Source organism: Rhamphochromis sp. 'chilingali' (genome assembly GCF_963969265.1).
Source record: "Rhamphochromis sp. 'chilingali' genome assembly, chromosome: 20".
NCBI classification, from domain to species: Eukaryota; Metazoa; Chordata; class Actinopteri; order Cichliformes; family Cichlidae; genus Rhamphochromis; species Rhamphochromis sp. 'chilingali'.
Window position 1 is genome coordinate 20,602,194 of NC_137947.1, and position 23,141 is coordinate 20,625,334.

Here is a 23,141-nt window from a genome sequence, read left to right on the forward strand (position 1 = left end):
GATTATAAATGGGAATATAAACGATCAAAAACGCGTAAAGTTAGACGCAGCGTTTTTCTCAAAACCTTTGGAAAGTTTTGTCGGGCCAAAGAGGTAGTTTACACATGGGGAGTTGAAGGCTTACCATCAGTTGGTAGCAGAAAACATCTGAATTTTATCTGTTTTCGGTTTATTATCGTCATTATGTTGAAGTCTAAAACCTTCGTTAAGAAGACCCGGTCGGGTGGGGTGATGAAGGTAGTGCGTGAGCATTATCTGAGGGATGATATTTGGTGCGGGAGTGAAGTTTGCACTGAATGCAAACAGGAGTCCACGGTGCTGCAGAAAGACGCGTGTATGGAGAGCAGTCTCTGCTCCTATCCACATTATCTGGTCCCTGACACCAATGTGGTGCTTCATCAGGTAGTAAAAAGTGACATCAAATTTCTTCAAACAATTGAATATGGTATTCTAAACGTGTAAGCTTTGACTTCTCTTCCCTAGGCACATAGTGCAAGTTTGTGACTCAAGTACTGCGATGATGCCCCTAAAAGTACAGTATACTATAGAAGAAGCACAAATCATGGCTGTGCTCGAGGTAGTAGATAGTAGAAGATGCGAGTGACCAGAATGGACAGGATTAGAAACGAGTACATTAGTAGGACAGTTCAGGTTAAGCAGTTTGCATACAAAGTTAGAGAGGCGAGGCAGCAACAAAAGAGAATATGCCAGAGCAGTTTCATGGATTGAATTAAGGAAGACTTGCAAAGGATGTAACAGACAGTTCTAGGATAGGGTGAGATGATCTGCTTTGGGGGGCCCTAAAGGGGAGTAGTCACAAGAAGAAGACACAAAAAGCACAAACTGGGGCCATTAAACTTATGTTATTGACAAATAACACTTTTTCTGGCCAATGTCAATATTTTCCTTTTTACACACCTATATATCTTTTTCAAAAGTGACCTAACAGAGAGATCAGCAGATATAGTAACAATTACAGATTCAATACAAATTTAATAAAAGTTGGGGTTTTTTGTTTTTGTTTTTACTGACTTGAGTAGTGATCAGTAGTGACTGTTTGCCTATTATTCAAGAAAAAAGACTGACCATATTCAGAAAGTGTTTTTTGGCCAGTTCTTATTAACCAGTTGGAACAGATATCTGACATCAATTTAGGTGAAAGATTCCTTTTAAGCATTGCACCTGATTCCCTAACACTTTGTGTACACTTTGTCCTGCAGATCGATATACTGGAAGATCCTGTGATTTGCAATGTGATTATCCTTCAAACTGTACTGCAGGAGGTGCGCCACCGCAGTGCACCCGTCTACAAACGCCTGAAGGACATTATACACGAGAAAGAAAAACGCTTCTACACTTTTACCAATGAACACCACAGGTAGAGAAACACTGTTGGCATTTTTAACATCATAATGACATCCAAATTTCACAGTATTGTCAAAAATAAACACACACAAAAGTAATAAGTAGAAAGATCTTTTTCTTCTTCATGGTATCAGATCACTTTAAAAAGGCATGAAACTGTATTTTACTTTGAAGCTCGATATCTTATTTTATCCATCCTTATAATTCCTGCTCTTCCAGAGATACATTCATTGAACGTGAACCAGGGGAGAGTGCCAATGACCGAAATGACCGGGCAATTCGTGTAGCAGTCAAATGGTACAGCCAGCACCTGAAGACATTTGAGTCTGACACAGATGGTCTCAAGGTGGTCCTCCTCACCAATGATCAAGGGAACAAGCAGAAAGCACAGGACAACGGCCTGCTGGTGTACAAATGTAATGTATCACATTTTCAGCAAGAAAAGACCTTCTAACTATGTTCTTTTAAATTTAATCTAATTTTAAATGACATCAGCTTTAACAGTTTGTAATAAGAATACTTTTTTAATTTTTTTATAGGTGAAGAATATGTCAAGAGTCTGATAGCAAACCCTGAGCTTGTGGATCGCCTGGCCTTGTCCAGTGATGACAAGGTAAGCTAAAATTGTTACATACAAAAGTCAGGTGTCTGTACCTGAACTTGAATCTGTTTCTCCTGTTTACATATCTCATTTTCTTTTTAACCTAACCTCTTTTTTTTTGGTATTCTTTGTCTCTCCTCCATCAGAATGAAATTACTAGCAGTAAAGTGTTATTTCCAGAGCACCTTCCCCTATCCAGAATCCAAACAGGAATTAAAAGTAGCTCCTTCCTCCAAGGCACCTTTAGGGCCAGCAGAGACAACTATTTGGAGGCAACTGTGTTTGTCCAGGGAGAGGGAGAAGACAGCACAGAGGTGTGTGTGTGTGTGTGTGTTTGTGTGCATGTACATCTGTCTGTGAATATATAGTTCTGTTGATCATGTCGAACAGTCTAAGTTTGTAATTTTCTGTGCAAATAATCGTGAAAGCATGCTGAAAGCTCTCTACGGTCCTTTTATTTGTTCACAGGTTCTCATCCAGGGTCTTCAGAACCTCAACAGAGCAGTGCATCAGGATGTGGTTGCTGTGCAGCTTTTGCCGCGAAGTGAGTGGGTGGCACCGTCCTCAGTTGTCCTTCAGGATGAAGGCACCGCAAAGGATGATGAGGATGCTGAAGAAGAGGAGGGGAAAGTAAGTTTTATGGAAGAAGATGGTATTAGATAAATCTGTATATTTGCTTATAGTTGAGTTGTTTGCTTTTTTTATTTCTTATAATTTAGTTGGAATATAATTTAAAATAAGTATTGGTGTAGATGTTTGAATGTATAAAGGTGTCTTAGAGTGTTATTAATTATCTCCTTGTTGTTTGAGCAGTTGAGAACAGCTGCAGTCGAGGCAGCGAGGAAGCCCACTGGCAAGGTGGTGGGGATCATCAAAAGAAACTGGAGGCCATTCTGTGGCATGCTGAATGTTTCCCAAATCAAAGAGGTACGTTAAAGCTGCTCAATAATATATGGAACATTCCTCAAAATTGATATGCGTCTTTGACGTAAATTAATACAACTTAGTAGTTACAGATAGTTTTGTGCTTCCTCTTATTGTCAGCACTGACAATCCCTATTCTTTTCCTGTTCTTTCAGTCCACTCGGCATCTTTTCACCCCAGCAGACCGCCGTATCCCACGCATCCGCATTGAAACGCGGCAGGCATCCACACTGTCAGGCCAGAGGATCATGGTGGCCATTGATGGCTGGCCCAAAGACTCCAGATATCCAAATGTGAGTTGGAATCTCTTCAGACTGTCAAATAATTGGAACCTGCATATCTACTTACCATTTCTATGTTAAGTTTAATATAAAAAATTAGCACAACATTTACAGGAAAATATAAAATTCAAGGAATACCAATTTGTCCATGGAAACATTCTATTTTATTATTGTTATTTTTGTTATTTAGGGTCATTTTGTACGCAGTTTGGGAGGTGCAGGGGAGAAGGACACAGAAGAGGAGGTGCTGCTACTGGAGCATGATGTCCCTCATCAGGCTTTCTCCCAGGCAGTACTCAGTTTCCTCCCTAAGATGCCGTGGGCCATCACACCAGAGGTAACATTTTTTTTCCTTAAGATAAATGGAGCACAGGTATATTATTTAAGTCATCAGTTGGTCCATCAACCTATAATTTGACAGCATGCACATATACAATTGTGCATAAATGAATGTAAATGTATGTGGTGCAGGACATGATGAAAAGGGAGGACCTGAGGCCTCTGACAGTTTGCAGTGTGGACCCTCCAGGATGCACAGATATAGACGATGCTCTGCACTGTAGAGAGCTGGAAAATGGAAACCTCGAGGTACAAATACACTATTAGTAAAAGTACTTGTGTCTGTAAAACTGTATATGCGAGTCTTTTGATGTACTATCCATGTTCGTTTGCAACAGGTGGGCGTCCACATTGCTGATGTCAGCCACTTCATCAGACCTGGCAACGCTCTAGACAAAGAGGCAGCCAACCGTGGCACCACAGTGTACCTGTGTGGCAAAGTAAGAAAGTCCACCTCGCATGTTCGCATCCTTCATTGATGCGTTTTAAACCACGATATCAACAGCAGTACCACAGAAGAGAAAAAGGAAGCACTCTGCTGACAACTATTTTAATTAGTCAGGTGAAACAATTTAGGACTGAAGTTAAACTCTTTTACTTTGGGAGGAAGTAGAAGTGAAATATACTTTCTCTGTAGCACCTTAACCTCTTCGATCTCAATGTTTTGTCACAAAAGTCAGCTAATGCGATGCAGTTTTATCAGTGCAGGAGAAATCTTAGAGTGCGTTGATCTCAAAGGGACTGGGCTGGCTTTTGTCAGTATTTTATAACATTTAGTAGTGCAACTGGAACTTCTCACAGAACATGCCATAATACATCACCTTTTTCATCCATAAAATCCAGTCCAAATCCCTGCAGACCTCCATTCATCCGTTCCATGTGCACAGATTTTGTTTTACCAAGTCGAATGTAGCTCCTGCTCCCTGTCACTCTGCATTTTTGGTCTATTTTTATTGGTCACATAAATATGTGTCACACCGAATGTACGTAATACCGTGCTGATTTCAAAGTTTGATTGTGCGATTGCTCTCCGGTCTTCATGCTTGCATTGCACTGTGCTGTGTTTTTCTCAACACTGCAGGAAACTGTGAAAACAAGCTTATTAGGGCCCTTTCACTTAGAAATGGCTCTAATAGTAGAAGCAAATGAGCAAATTTCTTCTTATTTGTATTTTATTGAAATCATCTGATCATGTTTGATTTTTAACAGTGTGTTTAATTTTTTATCTCGCAGAGGATAGACATGGTTCCTGAACTGCTCAGCTCCAATCTTTGTTCTCTGCGGTCCAATGTGGACAGGTAGTGACACAAACACATACACGCGGCCTTTTCCCATTAAATGAATAAAATGAATGTACTTAGACTGTTTGTGTCTAATTCTGGTTCTTTTATTTGCTTTCACCAGACTCGCCTTTTCGTGTATCTGGGAAATAAACCACAAGGCTGAAATTCTAAAGACTCGATTCACAAAAAGTGTTATTAACTCCAAGGTATCGTGCCAACACACACGGACAGTTAGCATTTTGTTTTTTAAATTTATACCTTTTTTTTAATGTTACCATTTTGTGTTAGATTTTATGCAATAATTTTGTTTCTGAGTAAGGTTTATTATTACTATTATTGATGATTTTCTTTGTTTTGGTCCAGGCATCTTTGACCTATGCTGAGGCCCAGATGAGGATTGATGACACCAACAAGAATGACGATATAACAAAAAGCCTACGGGGTCTGAACAAACTAGCTAAAATCCTCAAGAGGCAGAGGATAGAGAAAGGGTAAAGACCAAAGTGAAAGAATAGTAAAAAACAAAGGCAAAAAGCTGGATATTTAGACTTGTTGTAATTCACATGAATCTCATTTTGATATCATTTAGGGCACTGACACTGTCCTCTTTAGAGGTCCGTTTTCACATGGACAGTGAAACTCACGACCCCATTGATCTTCAGACCAAAGAACTCATGTAGGTAACTTTGAAAAGGAGCACTCTGCAGAATCCATTTCTCTGCAGAAGCCTCTTTGTCTTCATATTTTTCAGCGTATGAGTCATGCTGTGTTTTTAATGAGTGTAAATAAAATCATCTCCTGTTCATTAGGGAGACAAACTCAATGGTCGAAGAGTTCATGTTGCTGGCCAATATTTCAGTTGCTCAGAAGATTTACGATGAATTCTCAGAGTGCGCTCTGCTGAGGAAACACCCAGCACCACCTCCGTCTAACTATGACATCCTAATCAAAGCTGCAAAGTCTAAGGTGAGCAAAGGAAAACAGTCATGTGAGTTCCTGCTATGAAAGAAGAACATTGTGTCAGTAAAGCAGCTTTAATTCAAGATCCTGACTAAGAGCATTTTTAATTTGAAATAGTTTTGTGGGTTTCTCTCACATTGGAAAGCAACTGCATAAGTCTCTGCTTCTAGTTGAATCACAGCAGTACATTAAGTAGAAAAACTAGTAAATATGGTTACGTTTTTAATAGGAAAAATATTTTAATGTGTCAACATTTTTGTTTCCATCTCCCATCAGGAGGTCAAGATCCACACAGATTCAGCAAAGGCACTGGCTGACTCGCTTGATGCAGCCAAAGTGGATGGATTCCCATACTTTAACACGCTGCTGCGCATCCTGGCCACTCGCTGCATGATGCAAGCCGTCTATTTTTGTTCTGGCATGGACAGCGATTTCCATCATTATGGTCTCGCCTCGCCCATTTATACGCACTTCACGTCCCCTATCAGGAGGTATGAAAACAGATGTTCTACACATCTTGGCAAAATATGTGTACGTCAGGCTTTTCTAACAAAGAGATGTTCACAATTGATTATGGATCAGTTGTTAATATACTCTTTTGTCATCCGGTTTCATGGTTTTTATCTTGTGCTCAGGTACGCTGATATCATCGTGCACCGACTGCTGGCAGTGGCTATAGGTGCAGACACCACCTACCCAGATTTAATGGACAAGCATAAACAGTCAGCTCTCTGCAATAACCTCAACTACAGACACAAAATGTCTCAGTATGCACAGCGGGCTTCTGTGGCCTTCCACACACAGGTAAACGCATATCAGCATCTGAACTGTGTGAACTGGCTGTCTTTGCTTCATATTAAAACCCCTTTTTTCCTGCAGTTGTTTTTTAAGAGCCGAGGAATACTTAATGAAGAAGGATTCGTTCTGTTTGTGAGGAAGAACGCAATCATCGTACTCATCCCAAAGTTTGGCTTGGAGGGAACTGTGTTCTTTGACTCAAAAGACAAGGTTTCCCCAAACATTGTGTTTGAGGAAGAGGTATAAACACCTTTCTCTTTTTAAATTTAAAAGCAGTCAGCTATGCATAGAAAGTCAGTAAGGTTTAACATGGTTTTTGTTTTTTTGCACGTGTGTAGGGTCCCACTCTGTCTGTAGAACAGCACAAGTTCCACATATTCGACAAGGTGAAGGTCACCATCAGCCTAGATGACTCCAATATTCAGCACCAGAAGATCCGCATGGCTTTGATTGAACCAGTGGTAAGAAAGACCAAAACTGAACTTTTAACAGTTAAAAGTATTCAGAATAAATTGAATACTATTAAGATACAGATTTCAGTCAACCATGATAAGAAAATGTGCTCGTTTTTTCCCTAGAAATAAAAGTTTGTTTTATTTTAGATCCCTGGTGTGAGTGTCCCAGCCCCAGATACCGAAAGACCAGCCAAGAAACAAAAATTGGACCACTGACCCAGGAAGGAGCTCTCGGTTTTCACCTAAACCACATGATGTTCCAGCTTGGACTGTTTGATGTATTGATAAAGTTTAGTTGTTTTATTTTGCTTTTAAAAAAAAAAAAAAAAAAAATCTCTTTTCTAATGAGTAAAATTTTGCTCTTATGATTTAAAACATTTGTTGGAAGAGTAAGCTGTCTTATATATTAAAGGTATTTTAATGATAGTCATTAAAAAAAAAATTTTTTTTATTAAAATAATTGTTTTTGATGTACTTCTCAGAATTATTTTCAAACATGATTTGAATGGAGTCATAAGCCAAAATATTGGAAGATTTCACCGTTTACAGTTTTGTTTTACTTTTATTCCTTGGGTTGATTTAAATTATTAGCAAATAAACACCCTGTGCAGAGGTCCGTAAAACAACGTGTCCTGAAGCCAGTCAAAAAAACCAAACTTGAACGCAACTTAATGTGACAATAATCCAGAAACTGAATTTAACTATTAGAAACAGAGCGAAGAAATGGCTCAGTCAGCTTTTAATTCATTAGTGACATTATTCAGTGCATCAGACTGTGATATAAAACAACTCAGTATCAAAACAACATGATAAAAAAAGTTTTATAAAAATCATAAATACAGCTCAGATCTGATGTCGCCAGAAAGTCAACGTACATCCAACACCAAATGAAAAGAAAACAAACCTCCCCAAACAACAAAAATGGTGCTAGGATCAATACAGCTTTCAGGAAGGTTATCGTTGTGCAAGTTGAATGCAGACTTGATAGTTTTATGCTGGTTTCAAAAGTACACCTGTCTGTGGATTAGACTTCCCTTTGATAACCTGTGATTAAAGAAACTGCTTCCAGTCAGGTAACTTGTGAAACCCCATGGTTGTATTCATACCTCATTTAACAGTTAACACAATTCAGTCTAACCAAACATATTTACCATAAATGCTTTAGACATAGTGTAAACCTTGTTATATTTGATTGCAACATATTAAGCACATGCTTTCACTAGAAGAAGAATCCCTTTCAATCCATCTATCAGTTGCCTCAGTGGTGAGGAAAAAACACCTGAAAGAGAAGAAACTTAGTTTTAATGAAAGAAAAAGAAAGTAAGGATATACAATGTACACACTAGAGCACACTTCAGGGTTTTCTGTTACACGAACATGTGGTCATTGTTTAAAGTGTCTAATCTTGAGTTTTTCTTAGTGAAGAGTTGCTTAAATTTTATTAAACAATTTTTTTTTTTTAAAGCATCAAAACTTAATGCGGATAATAACTAATAGTTTTAAAGGCACAAACTCGAATATCCACATTCTTGTGATTGTGTGTAAAGTCAGTACCTTTACTTTAGTGTGTCGAGTGACTTGGAAGGCGTCTTCTGCCATGTGTGAACTGAAGAATTCTTTGTCACAGTCTTTGTTGGTGCCATCAATAAGACTGACTGCTGAGGTAGTGTTATAACCGCTGTCCACCTGAACACGTGCAAAAAGCAGTCAATCAGAAATATTCTGTTACCCAAAACATCAATATGAAATTATCCTTGCTGGGATTAAGCTCTTTTTACAAACCTGCATGCTAGAATCGTAGCGTATGCTGCTTCCCTCTGCCAGGAGAGACACAAACATATGAGAGTTTTCTGTTGCTGATGCATTAACCATGCGAGAGCTGGTCAGCTGCTCGGAAGGCCCCACACCTTCGTCCTCCTCATACTCGAGCCTCGGTTCAATTTCTGTCTCCTTGCCTTCCTCCATTTTCACAGGTTCCATTGGGTCCACGCCAACCCTCTCAGTGTTGGTGGGGTGAGAGTCTTGTGTCAGGGGTGATGATGAATCTAATTCCATAGAGGGGAAAGAAGAGCGAGTGGCAGAGGGGAGGTGTTCTTCAGCCACCTCATTGTCTGGGAGCTTAGGGTTGAGGATCGGTGAGATGAGGGGAGGGGAAGTCCAGCAGCGGCCTCTAGGTCTGGGCCTGGGTCGAGAAATGCGCTGGGGTTCATTGTGGCAATGGAGCTGGTGTGGGGAGCAGCTACGAATGGGAGAGCAACCCTCAACAAATGGACTCTCACTGCAGGAAGCGACTATATCCAAGGGGGCACCACGTGGGGTCAAACAGCTAGGCTGGTTTCTCTCAGCTAAAGAAAGAACACAGTAACAATTACTTGCCTTTTTACCAACATTTTGTCTTCTCAGTCACATATTCTTTATTGGATCATAACATTCCTGAAGCACGACCCCATTCAGAAGATAAAGACACATCTGCCTCGATTACCAGTTGCTAATTTAATGTAAAGACCAAATTATAGGTGTTCTTCTTGCTGCAATGCAACTTATTCTGCATTTTATAATATCACCAACTAAACACATGGAGGCATCACCACCATACTCAAAGGATTATGTATTATAGAGGAAGATTTAAAACTACTAGCTGGATGAAAACTGTTGACACACACAGACACACTAAATACAAAACCGTGTCAGTGTGGATGTAGCCTTAGCCAATATTTCTCCAATTTTGATTTGTTTGGATATTAAAATTTTAGTTACAAAGTGTAACTAGTGTTTTAGTTACAACTGTGTACCTGAGCCAACAGGTGTGCGTTCTGCATGTGCAACAATAGGAGAAATTGTGGGGGAGATGAGGCCAGCAGGAGAGGACCTATCACGGAAGAGAGGACTGTCGATGCTGCCAAGGCTACAATCCCGGAAGCGTCCGTGCTGGATGGGACTCGAAGAGAACTGACCCTAAAATAGCAATAGAAATTTTATTTATATAGCACATTTCATTACGTGTAAACTGCTTAACAAAGAAGATAAAAACCTGTGTAGGCTCACAATCCTTTAAGGCAGCAAAAACACAAAAACAAATCAACAGCAACTATTTAATGTAAGCCTGGGTGAAGGCTAACAGTGTCAATGTTCATTTTCCTGTTATTAAAATTATTCGTTGAGCAAAATATGATCTCTAGATGCATTTTTTCTCTTGAATTTTATGCCTAAAATAAATCGTTTGGGTAACGGTTGTGTATATGAAATCTCTACACTCCTCTACTCACTGTAGAAGGCGTCGGAGCTGACACACCACAGGCCGAAGGGGAGGAAAAGATAGCAGATACAGCTTCTCCCTCAGAACCTTCAATGCAGTCTCCTCTCTTGGGAGATGGCTTTTCCTGACCGGCATTGCCTCTCTCTGGACTTGGAGGGCTCGAGCTGTCTGAGCCACTATAACTATTTTGGCCATCAAGGAATAGTTTTCGTCGCAAGGAGGAGCTGCTCAGACTCTCCTGCACTGGATCACACACCTCTTCATAATGGTAATATTCCCCTGTGAGGAAAAAACAAAAACAAAAAACAGAAACAGTGACTTGACAGCAGATTGTTTGATTTTCTTTTTCTCACTATGATCCTGTTGGTGTTTAGTCAAGGTTTACCTAGAACTTTCTCCAAATCAAAAGCCAAAGGCAATGTAAGGGTTGTCTGACATCCAACTGTAGATCAAAACACACAAAGTTATGTATATATATAAAAAGTAGGTAAAAGAAAAAAAAAGGCAAAACAGGTTAAAAAAAAAAAAAAAGTAACAGACCTGAAATTTTTTCTGGCTCCTCTGCAATCATTGCAGACATTGAACCTTCAACATTAAAAATAAAAGTTTTTACAAAACCAGAGTTTAACAGAAATCTATGGATAAAAACAGAATAAATACAAATACAAAACCTACAAGAATTAAGAAGTAACATAAACGATAAGACAACTTACTATTCTTAGAAATCTGAGGGACTTTACGGGTCTCTGGTGCAGCCCAGGGGGAAGGGACAATTATTCCTTTGGTGAAAAACTTTATTGGAGACAGGATAATGACATCAGTACAAAGGGAATCTATAAATTCTGGGTACACTAAAGTCTGTATCATTAGCAAAGATGACATTTGGTTACCTGCTCAATAGCATTCTGACGTTTTTCCTCAATGTCCGAATCCGTCCTAAAAGAAAGACCACTCACTTTGATAGAGTCTTTAATAAGCTCCCCAGGTTTAATACATAGAGGAGGTATTAAAATCACAAGATAAAACAATACAGATCTTCCTCAAAGAATTTCACATTTGTCACAGTGTCAGCCGTATTACATCACTTACCTTGTCTGACTGAGGTAAAAAGATTGCCGCTGAATTTCCTCTGGGTCTATGTGCACTGGTAGGAGACTGGCCATTTCATCAATAGACCAGTTAAACTTAGGTGGAGTCTGGGTAAATTAAACAAGTCTAAAATTATTAAGAGACTACATCCACTCATGAGTAAATGAGTTGAGTAGATGATATGAAGTAAATTTAAAACTTACAGCTTTACAAGGTAGGGACTTAAATACAGATGGACTTGGCACCAGCGGTTCGCGAAGATGGTGATAGTCGTTTGGACTTTCAAAGGGGTTTCTAATGGAGGGCCTGCCTGGAGTCTCTGGAGTGATCTGGATCTGAGCATGGTCCCCCATTTTAGCTGACAAGAAATATCCAAGTCGGGATGACGATAAATGACAATCCAAATACAAAAAGACACTAAAATTATTTCGTTGTAAGATTTTCCGTTTTGTTCTACCTCTAGTACGTTGGCTACATTACTTCCTCTGTTTCTATAGCGTTAACAAACCTTCGAAGGAAGCAGCTTTTAAAAAGAGGATTTAGCTTCACACATTTCACTTCACCCCTAAGTTATTTATACATTTACGCAAGAACTAGATAACGTTTGCCTTACAACTGTTGGTACTTACAATTGTGAACGAGCCGGAACTCTAACAGCAATATTCATTGAAAAGCCAGCAGCAAACAATCAGCAGAGAGACCAGTTCAAACGTTTTTTTAATTTCGCCCACAAGGCAGGCTAGCCAATAGAATCGTCGCAGGAAGCTCGCGTAACCAATGAAGAATTTCATGTCGTCACTTCCTTCAGCACACTTTCGCGAGTAGCGGCAATGAGCGCTGTCAGCTAGCTAGGATCTTATATTGACCTTTACGTGATTGTGCTAGCCTGGTTTTTGCTGATTCAATCTAAATGTATACGAAACGCCTGAAATCTGGCTGATTTTTTTTGCGTTGTGTCTCTAAATCTTAATTTGTCAGCCACTTGCTAGCAAGCGTTGGCTAGCTATAATCATCCATCACTATGGCCAGTGCAGCAAACGCAAATCTAAACGCAGTACGGGAGACGATGGACGGTAAATATGAAATTTCTGCGTGTAGTGTTTTGTGTATTTGTGTAATAGTTGAAAATTCATCTATACATATATATATATATATATATATATATATATATATATATATATATATATATATATATATATATATATATATATATATATTATTAGTACGTTTTAGCATGTGTGTCATAGCTGTGTCTCTTTTTACTTCCTCCCCCAACAGTGTTGCTGGAGATCTCCAGGTTGCTCAACACTGGCTTGGATATGGAGTCTCTGTCCATATGCGTGAGACTGTGTGAGCAGGGAATCAACCCAGAAGCCCTTTCTGCAGTCATCAAAGAACTGCGGAAAGCTTCCGAGTCCCTCAAGGTACAGACACAGCCTCCCTTAAAGCTAATCAGCTCACATTGTATATACATGTAGATAATTTACTGAGCCAACAAGGAAATTATTGTTAAAGCGGCAGAAGGATAAAAATGGTATAATCTACAGCATTATTAAAGGTACCACAGGCTTATACTTGATTCCTTGTTAGGAAAGGTAGTGCAACATGAATCCAGTCTGGGTCCTTTCTGTATGACGTTTTGCATATTGTCTCCAGGTACTCGCAGTCCACCCACAGTCCAGAGACATGCATGGGGTTAGGTTAATTTTGATTCCAATTTGAACACAGGTCTGTCTGCATTAATTTTGCAGTGGCAAAAGAACATGTACACTATAAATCTGAGAAATCACAGGAAGAAGGTTTGATACAGAAATATCTCTGCCATCTTGTTTCACCTTTTTTCACCAGTTATGTAAAGGAGACTTGTAGAGTTTTATAGAGAACAGTAGGAATGCTTTTTTTTTTTATGTACGCAGAGTCAGTCCTCTGTAGTTTGGAATGGAGTGAGTTGGCCATAATGGTAAGCAGTTTGTTCAGTGACCTCCTGTCCCTCACTGACTTAAATGACTCCAGATTCCAGCCAATGATGGTTCCAAACTTGTGGATTAGTTTGTTGATCCTGCTGGCATCTCTGGCACTGATGCTGCCTCCCACTGCTAACTGAATTTGAGCTTAGAAAGTCCGGTCTGCTCTTACCCTTCTTGTACATAGCATCACTATTTATCCTCCAGACCAGTCTTTCATTCAAGTGAACACTCAAGTACCTGTCCACCGTTTTACCATCCTTGCCTATAACGTTAATGGGCTTCGGTGCATTATTTTTAATTTATTTTTTTTAAATTTCCTCTAAAAGTCAAACATCTCTTTTTGACATCGAGGAAGAGGTGATTTCTGCGAGACCATTTGTTTGAAATATGTTAAATATGCTTGAAACTATGTGTTTAGAAAAATACTAATACTTTTCACAGTGGCAGTCACTTGTCTGTGTGAATCGGTCCAAGTAGTTAAATTCTTTGGAATTGTTAGCCTGCCTGCCTATCAGATTTGCTTATCAGTTCTCATGGCGCTGGAGGAGGAAAATAGTGACACAGTCTACAGCATGGATCTAAACAATACTTTAGTTTTAAAAGCCAGTGCGATGGTAAATTGCAAACTGTGTCCAGGACAAAAACAACTGAATTTTGCTGCTAACCTAACTACAGATCTTTACAAGCACCTGCACAGACGATATGCTAACGCTAATCTAGCCAAGAACCCAGAGTGATGTTAAAGCTGAGCGAATGCTGACCCCAGCCCAGCATACTTTGTGTTCATGCCTAAATACTAAAGAAAAATACTAGAGCAAAGATCATATGCATGTCTTCAGTAGGATAGGGATTTGTTTCTGTGTGTGGGACTGTATAGGTTTATGCTGTTATATAATATGAGACAAAATTCTATAATTATGAAACAATGAGTTTCAGGTCATTTTATGGAGAAAACTTTCTCCTGGGAATAATTAAGCAACTTAATCCATTATGTTTAAGAAAAGTGTTGTGTGTAATCCCTCAAATATGTAATACCTGTTCTTTTTATCATCACACCAGCCAACCGAGTCTTTCCAGACTTATTCAGATGTTTAATTGATGTCAATACTAAAGCGAACACCAGCAATGGCAGTGTGACAGGCTGAAAGGTGAACTGCCTGCAGCTGGTGTGTGTGTGTGAAGATAACATCTGAAATTTAAGAATGTTTATAAAGATGCGGCCTGGTGTAGGGTGACAGAACCTCTTTTTCCATTGCAGTTTTACTGAGATATGCCGACACAAAGTAAGCAAAACACCTGATTTTAAAGCATTATGGGCATATTATTAGATTTGCATAGATATAAGAATCAATATAACCAAATCTTAAACACATACTTCCAACGAAGATTATTTTGCTCATTGAAAGAGGCTTAACATGTCGTCCAGAAAATAAACTCTGGTCATTTAATGCATATCAGGATATGAAGTACCAGATTCACAGAAGGGGTTTTTATATAAAGTTCTCTCCTAACCTGCTGCTATTGGCCCCTTTCAGATATCCTCTGCTGCATCTATAATCTGTTGGCTTCCTGTCTAAAAGACCACCCCAGTCAACTTGCAAAAAAAGTCATTACTATAAGTGAGCCTTTGTAACATTTTTTTTTTTTCATATCTCTCAACAGAAGTCTTACTGCATGCAGTTTCCTTAACAAATAGAAAATGCCATAAACAGTCATAGCACATGCAAAAAGCATTTTGTCCCATTCACTCATTTCTAATTTTTGGCGTTTCTTGTGTATGTTGCATTTTCTCTATTCCCCAATTCCAAAGAGAGATCTCTTTTTCTCTCAAGCTGTGTATGAAAGGATACATACAGCGTTCTTAGAATTACCATCCAGCACTCAAAATCTCTCTCTCACACTCACACACACACACACACACACACACACACACACACACACACACACACACACACACACACACACACACACCTACCTTGCTTGGAGAACAAAAATAAAAAGCATGAAGAGCAAATGTGGTCAGTGCTCAAGCCCACAAGCAAACTAATCTTTGGTATTGATGATAAATATTCTACACGTGTCCTTCGGTGTCATCAGGCTACTGTGAGTATGACGCTGGCAGGAACATTGATCTAAAAGCGACCTACTGTACACTTACTTTATTAGGTACAACTGCTCAAGTCCTCAATACAGCAAACATCTTAACCCATCACATGTGAGCGTCTTGATGTATTTAGGCAGACATGTAGAGATGGTCAAAACAACCTGCTGAACCTGAAACCAATTATCAGAAAGGTGATTTAGTTGACTTTGAACACAGGATAGTTGTTGGTGTCAGACAGGCTGGTCAGAGTATTTTAGAAACTGCTGATCTACTGGGATTTTCCTGCCATGAATCCCCAGACTGCTTTGAGCTGATAGGAAGGCAACAGCAACTAAAAAGAACCACTTGTTGCAACAAATGTATGTAGAAGACCATCTTTGAACGTATAATGTGCTGAACATTGAAGCAGATTGCCCACAGCAGCAGAATACCACACTGGGTGGCATTATTGTCAGCTAAGAACAGGAAACTGAGGCTACGGTTTGCAAAGGCGCCCTTTTATCAAGAATTCAGGACGCTGATGGTGGTGTAATCGGGTTGGATGTTTTCTTGGCACTCTTTGGGCCCCTTAGTGGAAACCGGACAGTATTGTTGATGAGCTTATCCATCCCTTTAATGACCAAAGTGTGTTATCTTCATTTAACAGAGCTCAAATAATCCAAAACTGGTTATTTCACTGTATTCAGATGGCACCCAGATTTACCAGATCCCAGTAGAGCATCATAGGTGTGCAGCTGACAAATCCACAGCAACTGTGTGATGCTGTGATGTTAGTATGGACTGAAATCTCTGTCTGTGCCTTGAAGAGTTATTTCAGTGCTGAAGGCCAAAGGTGGTCCATCCCGGTTCTATCAAGGTGTGAGTGTATGTCAGAATGACAGACAGTACAGACTGAGAGGTTTAGTTCTGGTTGGTCTGTTAATTGTGTTGATTTCGCTTACAGTTTTCTGTTTGTGCTAAATTTAAAAAAAAAACAAAAAAAAACTCTTTGGTTCTCATCGCAGAGACTGAAAAACCACATCAAAGGTAATGTGTGATATTAATTTTGAGGCAGCCTTTGTGTTTTCCTCATCTCTTCCCACCCATTCATTTTTTGTTTGGCAAAGATGTCCTATGCTTTTTACTGGTAAAAATATGAGTCGTGATGATGACTAACTAGCATTTTATTTATTTTCTCTTTCAGGCTTCCGAGAACTGTACAAACTGAAGATAAAAACAGATCACTTAAGTTTTTGGACCTTTTAATGGGATCGTGCCTCCTACCTGCAAGTGTACATACATGGGATCGCCAGCCAATCAGATTTGTCTCCGTTTTGGCACTGTGTGTCTAATTGGTGACTAATGTGCTTCTCTTTTGTGTTTTTAATGTAGTCTTCTCCTGAAATGAGCTCATACGCAACCATTCTGTCTCAAATATAGACATACTCCATGTGTTTCCTGTTACTTCAGGCTATAATTGACTTCCTGCCTTAATTTGAGTGCAGACTCGATTTCTGATCATTAATTTGTTTTGTTTTTTTAAGATCTATAATATATTGTGAATTGTTTTAGTTTTGCATTTCTGTTTTTTCTCAACATTTGCCATTTTTGTTTTACATGTAGCAGATGAAGTGTAAATTAAAATGTTACAGTGAGCGGCCACCAGGTGGTGTTGTCTTTCTTATTACAGTCAGGGGTCTTTATCGCTGTTGGGAAGCTTGCACAGTTGTAATTTATTCCACCAAGTTTTTCCTACTGACTCACCATTTCTGTGATTTTAATCAGGTACTTTTTAAAATCACATTTTTTTCACATTTTATTTCTTTATTTTTGTTTTATGTTGAGCCAGTTTTCCAAATCCATCCCGATGAATTCATAGTTGCACCCCTTCACCTTTTATTGGGAGGTTATCTTTGTGCAGGATTTTACAAAGGAAATTATTTTTCCTGTCAGACTGGGTGAAAAGGAAAAGATACTGGCGGAACATTGCACAGTGTAATACAAAAACAGACCGTGCAGGACGCACTTCAAAAACGAAGACTTGAACAAGGGTCATTCTTTACAGCAGGATGCACTGTTGCTCTGAAATCTTTCCTCCTTTACGTCTGTGCTCTATTCTCAAAAATCATTGGAGAATACTGCAAACTTGCCCCTCCCCCCCACCCCCCCCCCCCCACCCCCAAAAAAAAAGAAAACACATCTTTGATCAACAAGGAATAAAACTCCTAAATCACGTACAAGCACATGCATTGTTTTGTTTTTGTCCTGTCTTTAAAATAGATCTATTCATCTTCGAGACGAGAGAAAATGCTGAGAGCAGGGAACATTCCTCCACAGGCCATATATAGGCTAGAGGAGACCTCTTATTCACACAGGCTTTTATCAGTAGCTTGTCTGTGTCCCCTTATGTGTGAGAGCTTAGGTGTTCATGCGGTGCTGTAGATGTCTACAAATGAGTAGCCCCTAAGCCATCTGACAGTAACACCTCACCGCTCACAGGCACGCCACAGAGAAAGCCAGCGATTGAGCAGGAGAGCACGTGTGTGTGTGTGTGTGTGTAAGCATTTCTGTCTTCTTCTGCTTTGTCTCGCCATCTTGACTGACAGGCTCCGAGTCTAAATCTCTGTACTGCTGCTTTGATCTCCTAACACAGTATCTCTCTGTTCTTCTTTACCAACACCGTGTTTAACCAAGAATGAGAGACATACAGACTCGATACGGTGGCTCTGCTTGATAGTCCGTAAGCCAAAACAACCCCAGGTCTCGGTGGGGGGTGAGCCACAGGAGATGCTGATGAAGGAAGACCAAAACCTGGAATCTTTTTCTTTTACAAAAGGAAAATTGTTATGCACGGCTTGATTGGCTACTATGGGCATGGGATTCGGGATGTATTGCCCTCTGTTTGATGTGTTTGAAGGTTTCTCCTCATCCTAGCAGCTACTTTGATCTCTGTTAAACAAAATATTCCCAAATCCCACAGTCCTAACAGAGATTAGCGTCCATATATGCATGAACATCTAAGAGGTGTTCAACTAGGGCACTGGTCAGGTCACATGACTGTATCAACTTAAGAGGCGAGCGGGTCCTCACGTAAAAACTTCTAAAGGTGTTTATATTTGTATGTCTGATAATTATCCAGGGCGAGGATTATTTTTTCTGATAAATGAGGCCAGTCTCATTTAAAAGTGAAAGATCTATGTGTAGCAATTACAGTTCAGGTGTGTGCAGTGGATATTAGGAAAATAATTAGACTGGACTGATTAGAAGGTCTCTAAGTAAAGGGAGAGATGGTCTGTTGATGTTTTTCCAAACCTAAATTACAGCAATATTGGCGTATGAAAACAACTACAGTGGAGAGACTAATTTAAAGCAGAGTTTAAACAAAAGTCAAAAATCTCTGTGTGTTCAGGTCACTAATTACCTTCAGCAATAAATAGGCTGGGGTGAGGCGTTCCCTACAGAGACGTGGCTTTGTTTGTCCATGAAGGCTAGAATTTTTGGTTTAAAAGAAAACATCATTTTTGACAAGTTATTAAAATTGTGTGGTAGTGGTAAGAATTAAAAAAAATTTAATTGAGTTATAAAAGAAGAGACAAAGTTCACTATTTGAAATATTCTATGTCTAACAAATGTTTTACCACCACTAAGATACTTGCATTTGCACAATCCACACAGTGATGGGAAGTAATAGAGAAGTATTCAGTCCTTTTTTTCAGTAATTTAAATGCGACTTTATACTTCTGCTACAATATTTCAAGGATTAGGTTTAAAACCTATAATATCCACATAGCTTGCGTTAAAATGTGTGTTACATGAACGCATAAGCAACTGGGATCCACTTAACGTACAGTAATTTTGGCTCCTTTTTTCTGTATGGGAATATTTTTAGGTTTCAAGTTAATTTTGCTAGTAAGTATTATCTTTTGCTGTGCAGTGGCCACTATGGTCTCTAGTACAGGATAATGGCACTTAAATTTTTTAAAGATTCTCTCGAGACTATTGCTTTAATGGCATCAACTTGTTTTAGAGCAAGTGCCATGGGACCATAAGCAGAAAGCAACAGTTTTTTGTGGGGTTTTTTTTTACACGGTGGTGGGTTTGGTTATTGTTTTAAAAATGTTTATCCATTCCATCTCACAGCTATCACAAACTATTGATCATAACAGTACAGATTGTGCAGTAGTACATTAGCCTCAATAGCAGCACTCCAGTATTGTTTGAAGTAATATTTGTAGAGCAGATCCTTTACTGGTAATTGGTGTACCTACTTAAGTAAGGATAACTTAAGCAGGAAATTAAAACGGTTCTTCTAACACTGATTAAAAAAAATGTCATTACTAAGCAGTGGAGCATATCCTGGAGGTCTGTATTGAAATGATTGATTAATATTTCTGTAACGGTTTGAGCCTGTTTGGCCCTCATCCTTCCGCAAGGTGAAGCTCCACTGACTGTATTTGCCCCAAGAGGAGTTCTGTGACCTTGTTAGTGATTTCGCCAATGCTCCACCGCTGATTAAATACTGGGCACATTTTTAAACCTTAAGATTATACTGTTTAGGTTCCAATTCAATTACATAGCAAGGAAATTGGATCATAAACTCTTTAAAGGATCGTTAACAATCATTAGACAAGATAATAGCATGGCAATCAAAATATGTTTAAAAAAAAAAAAAAAGCAAAAAACTTCCAAAGTCTTTTAGTGACTTTGTTGTTTTTGGACATTTTCCAAGATGATTAATTTGGAAATGATTGATTTACAGTTGTAATTAGCTGTGCTCTGCATAGATGCATAATAATCGTATATCTCCCTGCTTGTTTTAAAGTATTAATTGGTTTCATTAACAAAAGCAGTTAATTGAATAACAATTAACAAAGTTGATGATGGTATCGGCAGCGCATGCAAACTCCCTTGTGTTTTCCCTGTGATGATAATGAAACCACCTTTTTATCAGATTGAAATTTTGTGTGTTGGACTATGTAATGACTAATATGATATTGAGCTTATTAGTTTATTCGAGTGACTCACTGAGGCGTTAAGCTGGTACTGAACACTTTGTGTTTAACAGGTAGGCACCATATGCTGCCTTAATCAGACATTGGAATCACATTTGGTTGTTAAATTGTCTTCTAATAAAAGCAGGTAGTAAAACAACTTGTGCTAATTCAATTTCAGGAGAGTTTTTCTGGAGTGAACAGCTGTTTCTGTTTGCTGGATTGCTTTAACAATCTCCCTCTCCTCTTTCTTATTTGTAAGGTTTAACTCCAACAGCTTGTTTGTTCTTCAACTTTTCTTGTAGAAAATAGAGATGGAGGGTGGACGAGCTGTCCACTCTCCTTAAAAGAAGACAATGCCAGGCATATTGTAGTGACAGCTTGCATTGTGTGTGCGCTTGTGTGTGTGTAAGAGAGAGGGAGAGAAAGGAGAAGGGAGATGGAGAGTATGCGTGTGTGTGTGTATATTAGAAAAACAGAAAAATTTAGAGAATGTGTGCACGCGCGTGTGTGTGTGTTTGCATGTGTGTTACAGTGACAGCTTGTATTCTGCGTGATTAATGATGTGCTGTGTGACTTGATAAGTGCTTCGGAGGACCAACGCTTGTTTCAATTAGACCTTGTGAAGGTCGCGACGCCGCGCCGGCCTCTCATTATCATATCCATAATCAATCCACATTATCATAGGGGAATGTGGAATGGATGTGTGATATCTTGGTCATGCACACGCACACGCTCACAGGCACCTAATGACATACCAAAACACAATAACATACTCTCTCACTCACAAGAGCACACGCACACTCTTCACTCCAAGTTGATTTGAATCATGACAGTGGCTATCGGAACGGATTGTCTGTTCAGATTAAGTGTATGTTTCTGAGAATTAAGCAGCATTGATGGTGGTGGCATTTCAGATCCCCACTGCAGACACAAATGCCAAAACATCATTCTGTCATTACCCCCCTCCTTCTCTTTCACACAAGCACATATATGACCACACACACACACACACTTAACTAGGACCCTGGGGCATTTTTAATAGAGGCGAAGTGATTCGTATGTTTTTACTCCTCTAATGAGAACAGATTGAGTGGTATTTACACTTCATCGGCTGATCTAACCACCTACACATTTCCCTCATGCTTCTGCTGCTCACTGGCCAAAACAGACATGTGGAAAGGACCAGAGCTTGGCTTTCAAACAGCGACACAACATGAACATTATCTTTGTCTCTTTGGCTCATGGTGGCAGCGTGGCAAGATAAATATGAACTGTTAAAAGAAGAAAACTGCAGCCAGAATTGGGATCTTAAAGGAAGCTGCGTGTATTTGATTCAGGCAATGAAACGGCAAGGAAAAAGCATCTTAAACTGGATTTAAATCTCTGGCGAGCTCGTTGTTCTGGCGGGGGCAACTCACTTGGGATCTGACTGTTATTTCCTAGGAAATCTTTAATATAATCAATAAGTCCGCCGAACATAACAAACATTTAAACAAACTAATAAGGATTATATAATACAATAAAAATAAAGTGAGGGAAATGTTGGAGGTTAAAACTTAAATTATAATACTACTGGTGCAATTAGAGGTCCTGAAGAAGATATTAAACATTAATTAACTCAGTAGGCTAATATTCAGTGAAGGGAAAATCTTCCCAGGCGGTCAAGATAGATAGGCTGAGGAAGAGGAACTTAAAGCACTTCAAAGACTAAGGATACCACCGATTTGGCATTTCACTGCTATGATATTGTCAGATTTACAATTAAAAAATGTAAGTATTTTATTCCATGCATTTTATTCTAGTGAGTTTAAAAACTATGCTGCTCGCATAACCCAAAAAGATAATTACGTTGGAGAATCAGGTGTGTTGTGCTCATAATGGATAATTTAGACTTCAAAATAAATGAGGACCACGCTGTACTTCTCAAGATCTGCGAGCAAGCTTTGATTAACGTTAGAGTGAAGTATGAATTAGTTTTCCTGTGTGTGCCACACTGTGTTTTTATACTTGAGTGACTTGAGTATTGGGCTACTTCATTGTTTTCTTTTCAGGGGAATTTAAGCACAATAGCTGCTGTATGAATTAAACCCATGACCTTCCTGTTGCGAGACAAAGTCACTTCCCACCAGTTCATCCTGCAGTGGTATTCTCTGGTAAAATGAAAAATGTAATTAAACTGTAACCTAGCGGTGCAGTTTATAGGTGCGAAGCTTTCCTCTAGGCTGGCATATTACTCATCAGGTCCTTGTTTATACCGTTGTGCAAAGTTGACTGAGTTCATCATAGATCAGCGAATCTATAAGCCTATCAGATGATGGCTAAAAACGTGCAAAGCCCTGCCCTGGGAGGTTAGAACCGAACATTTTACTACCTATTAAACACTTAAAGGTGGGAATTTACAACATGAATCAGCTCTTCTCAACACTAATGGCTTTATCGGTGTATTTTCTACAGATGGAGAAAGAGAGTCGTGACATTTATTTTTTGCCAAGGAAAAGGCCATACTCAGCAGGAGTTATCAAAGGCAAAAAGTAAAAAGTTCGAGTTAGCTATCTCTCTCTCTCTTTCTCTCTCTCTCTCTCCCCCTGGAGATACTCATGTTAAGCATAATTAAGCAGATTTGATTAGCATCAAGCCTGGCTTCCTCTCTTGACTTTTAATGAATGTAAATCTACCATCTACATCCTAAAGATTAATTTCTGCCAATTAAAAAACACAAGAGGGCTTATTCGAGAGAGGTGGGGGG

The 23,141-nt window shown here is 39.2% G+C and overlaps 3 protein-coding genes across 3 annotated transcripts; 2 read left to right on the forward strand and 1 right to left on the reverse strand.

Moving 5' to 3' along the window:
- The first annotated feature begins 69 nt into the window (after positions 1 to 69).
- dis3 (DIS3 exosome endoribonuclease and 3'-5' exoribonuclease) lies at positions 70 to 7,463 on the forward strand. The gene is made up of 21 exons (XM_080869255.1): positions 70 to 402; positions 1,221 to 1,378; positions 1,585 to 1,781; positions 1,905 to 1,978; positions 2,113 to 2,280; positions 2,435 to 2,596; positions 2,780 to 2,893; positions 3,046 to 3,183; positions 3,362 to 3,508; positions 3,643 to 3,759; positions 3,849 to 3,950; positions 4,744 to 4,808; positions 4,915 to 4,999; positions 5,157 to 5,284; positions 5,383 to 5,469; positions 5,603 to 5,759; positions 6,030 to 6,244; positions 6,389 to 6,557; positions 6,633 to 6,791; positions 6,890 to 7,012; positions 7,154 to 7,463. The coding sequence occupies exons 1-21, from the start codon at positions 184 to 186 to the stop codon at positions 7,220 to 7,222; spliced, it is 2,853 nt and encodes a 950-aa protein (XP_080725381.1). The 5' UTR covers positions 70 to 183; the 3' UTR covers positions 7,223 to 7,463.
- A 267-nt stretch (positions 7,464 to 7,730) lies between these two features.
- bora (bora aurora kinase A activator) lies at positions 7,731 to 12,104 on the reverse strand. Its single transcript, XM_080869257.1, has 12 exons — positions 11,981 to 12,104; positions 11,555 to 11,709; positions 11,352 to 11,458; positions 11,153 to 11,198; positions 10,976 to 11,054; positions 10,803 to 10,847; positions 10,648 to 10,704; positions 10,273 to 10,541; positions 9,799 to 9,961; positions 8,789 to 9,351; positions 8,561 to 8,692; positions 7,731 to 8,285 (listed from the first exon to the last, which is right to left on the reverse strand). The coding sequence occupies exons 2-12, from the start codon at positions 11,702 to 11,704 to the stop codon at positions 8,265 to 8,267; spliced, it is 1,632 nt and encodes a 543-aa protein (XP_080725383.1). The 5' UTR covers positions 11,705 to 11,709; positions 11,981 to 12,104; the 3' UTR covers positions 7,731 to 8,264.
- Positions 12,105 to 12,149: 45 nt separating this feature from the next.
- On the forward strand, positions 12,150 to 17,572 carry mzt1 (mitotic spindle organizing protein 1). The gene is made up of 3 exons (XM_080869418.1): positions 12,150 to 12,424; positions 12,630 to 12,775; positions 16,606 to 17,572. The coding sequence occupies exons 1-3, from the start codon at positions 12,373 to 12,375 to the stop codon at positions 16,627 to 16,629; spliced, it is 222 nt and encodes a 73-aa protein (XP_080725544.1). The 5' UTR covers positions 12,150 to 12,372; the 3' UTR covers positions 16,630 to 17,572.
- Positions 17,573 to 23,141: the final 5,569 nt, after the last annotated feature.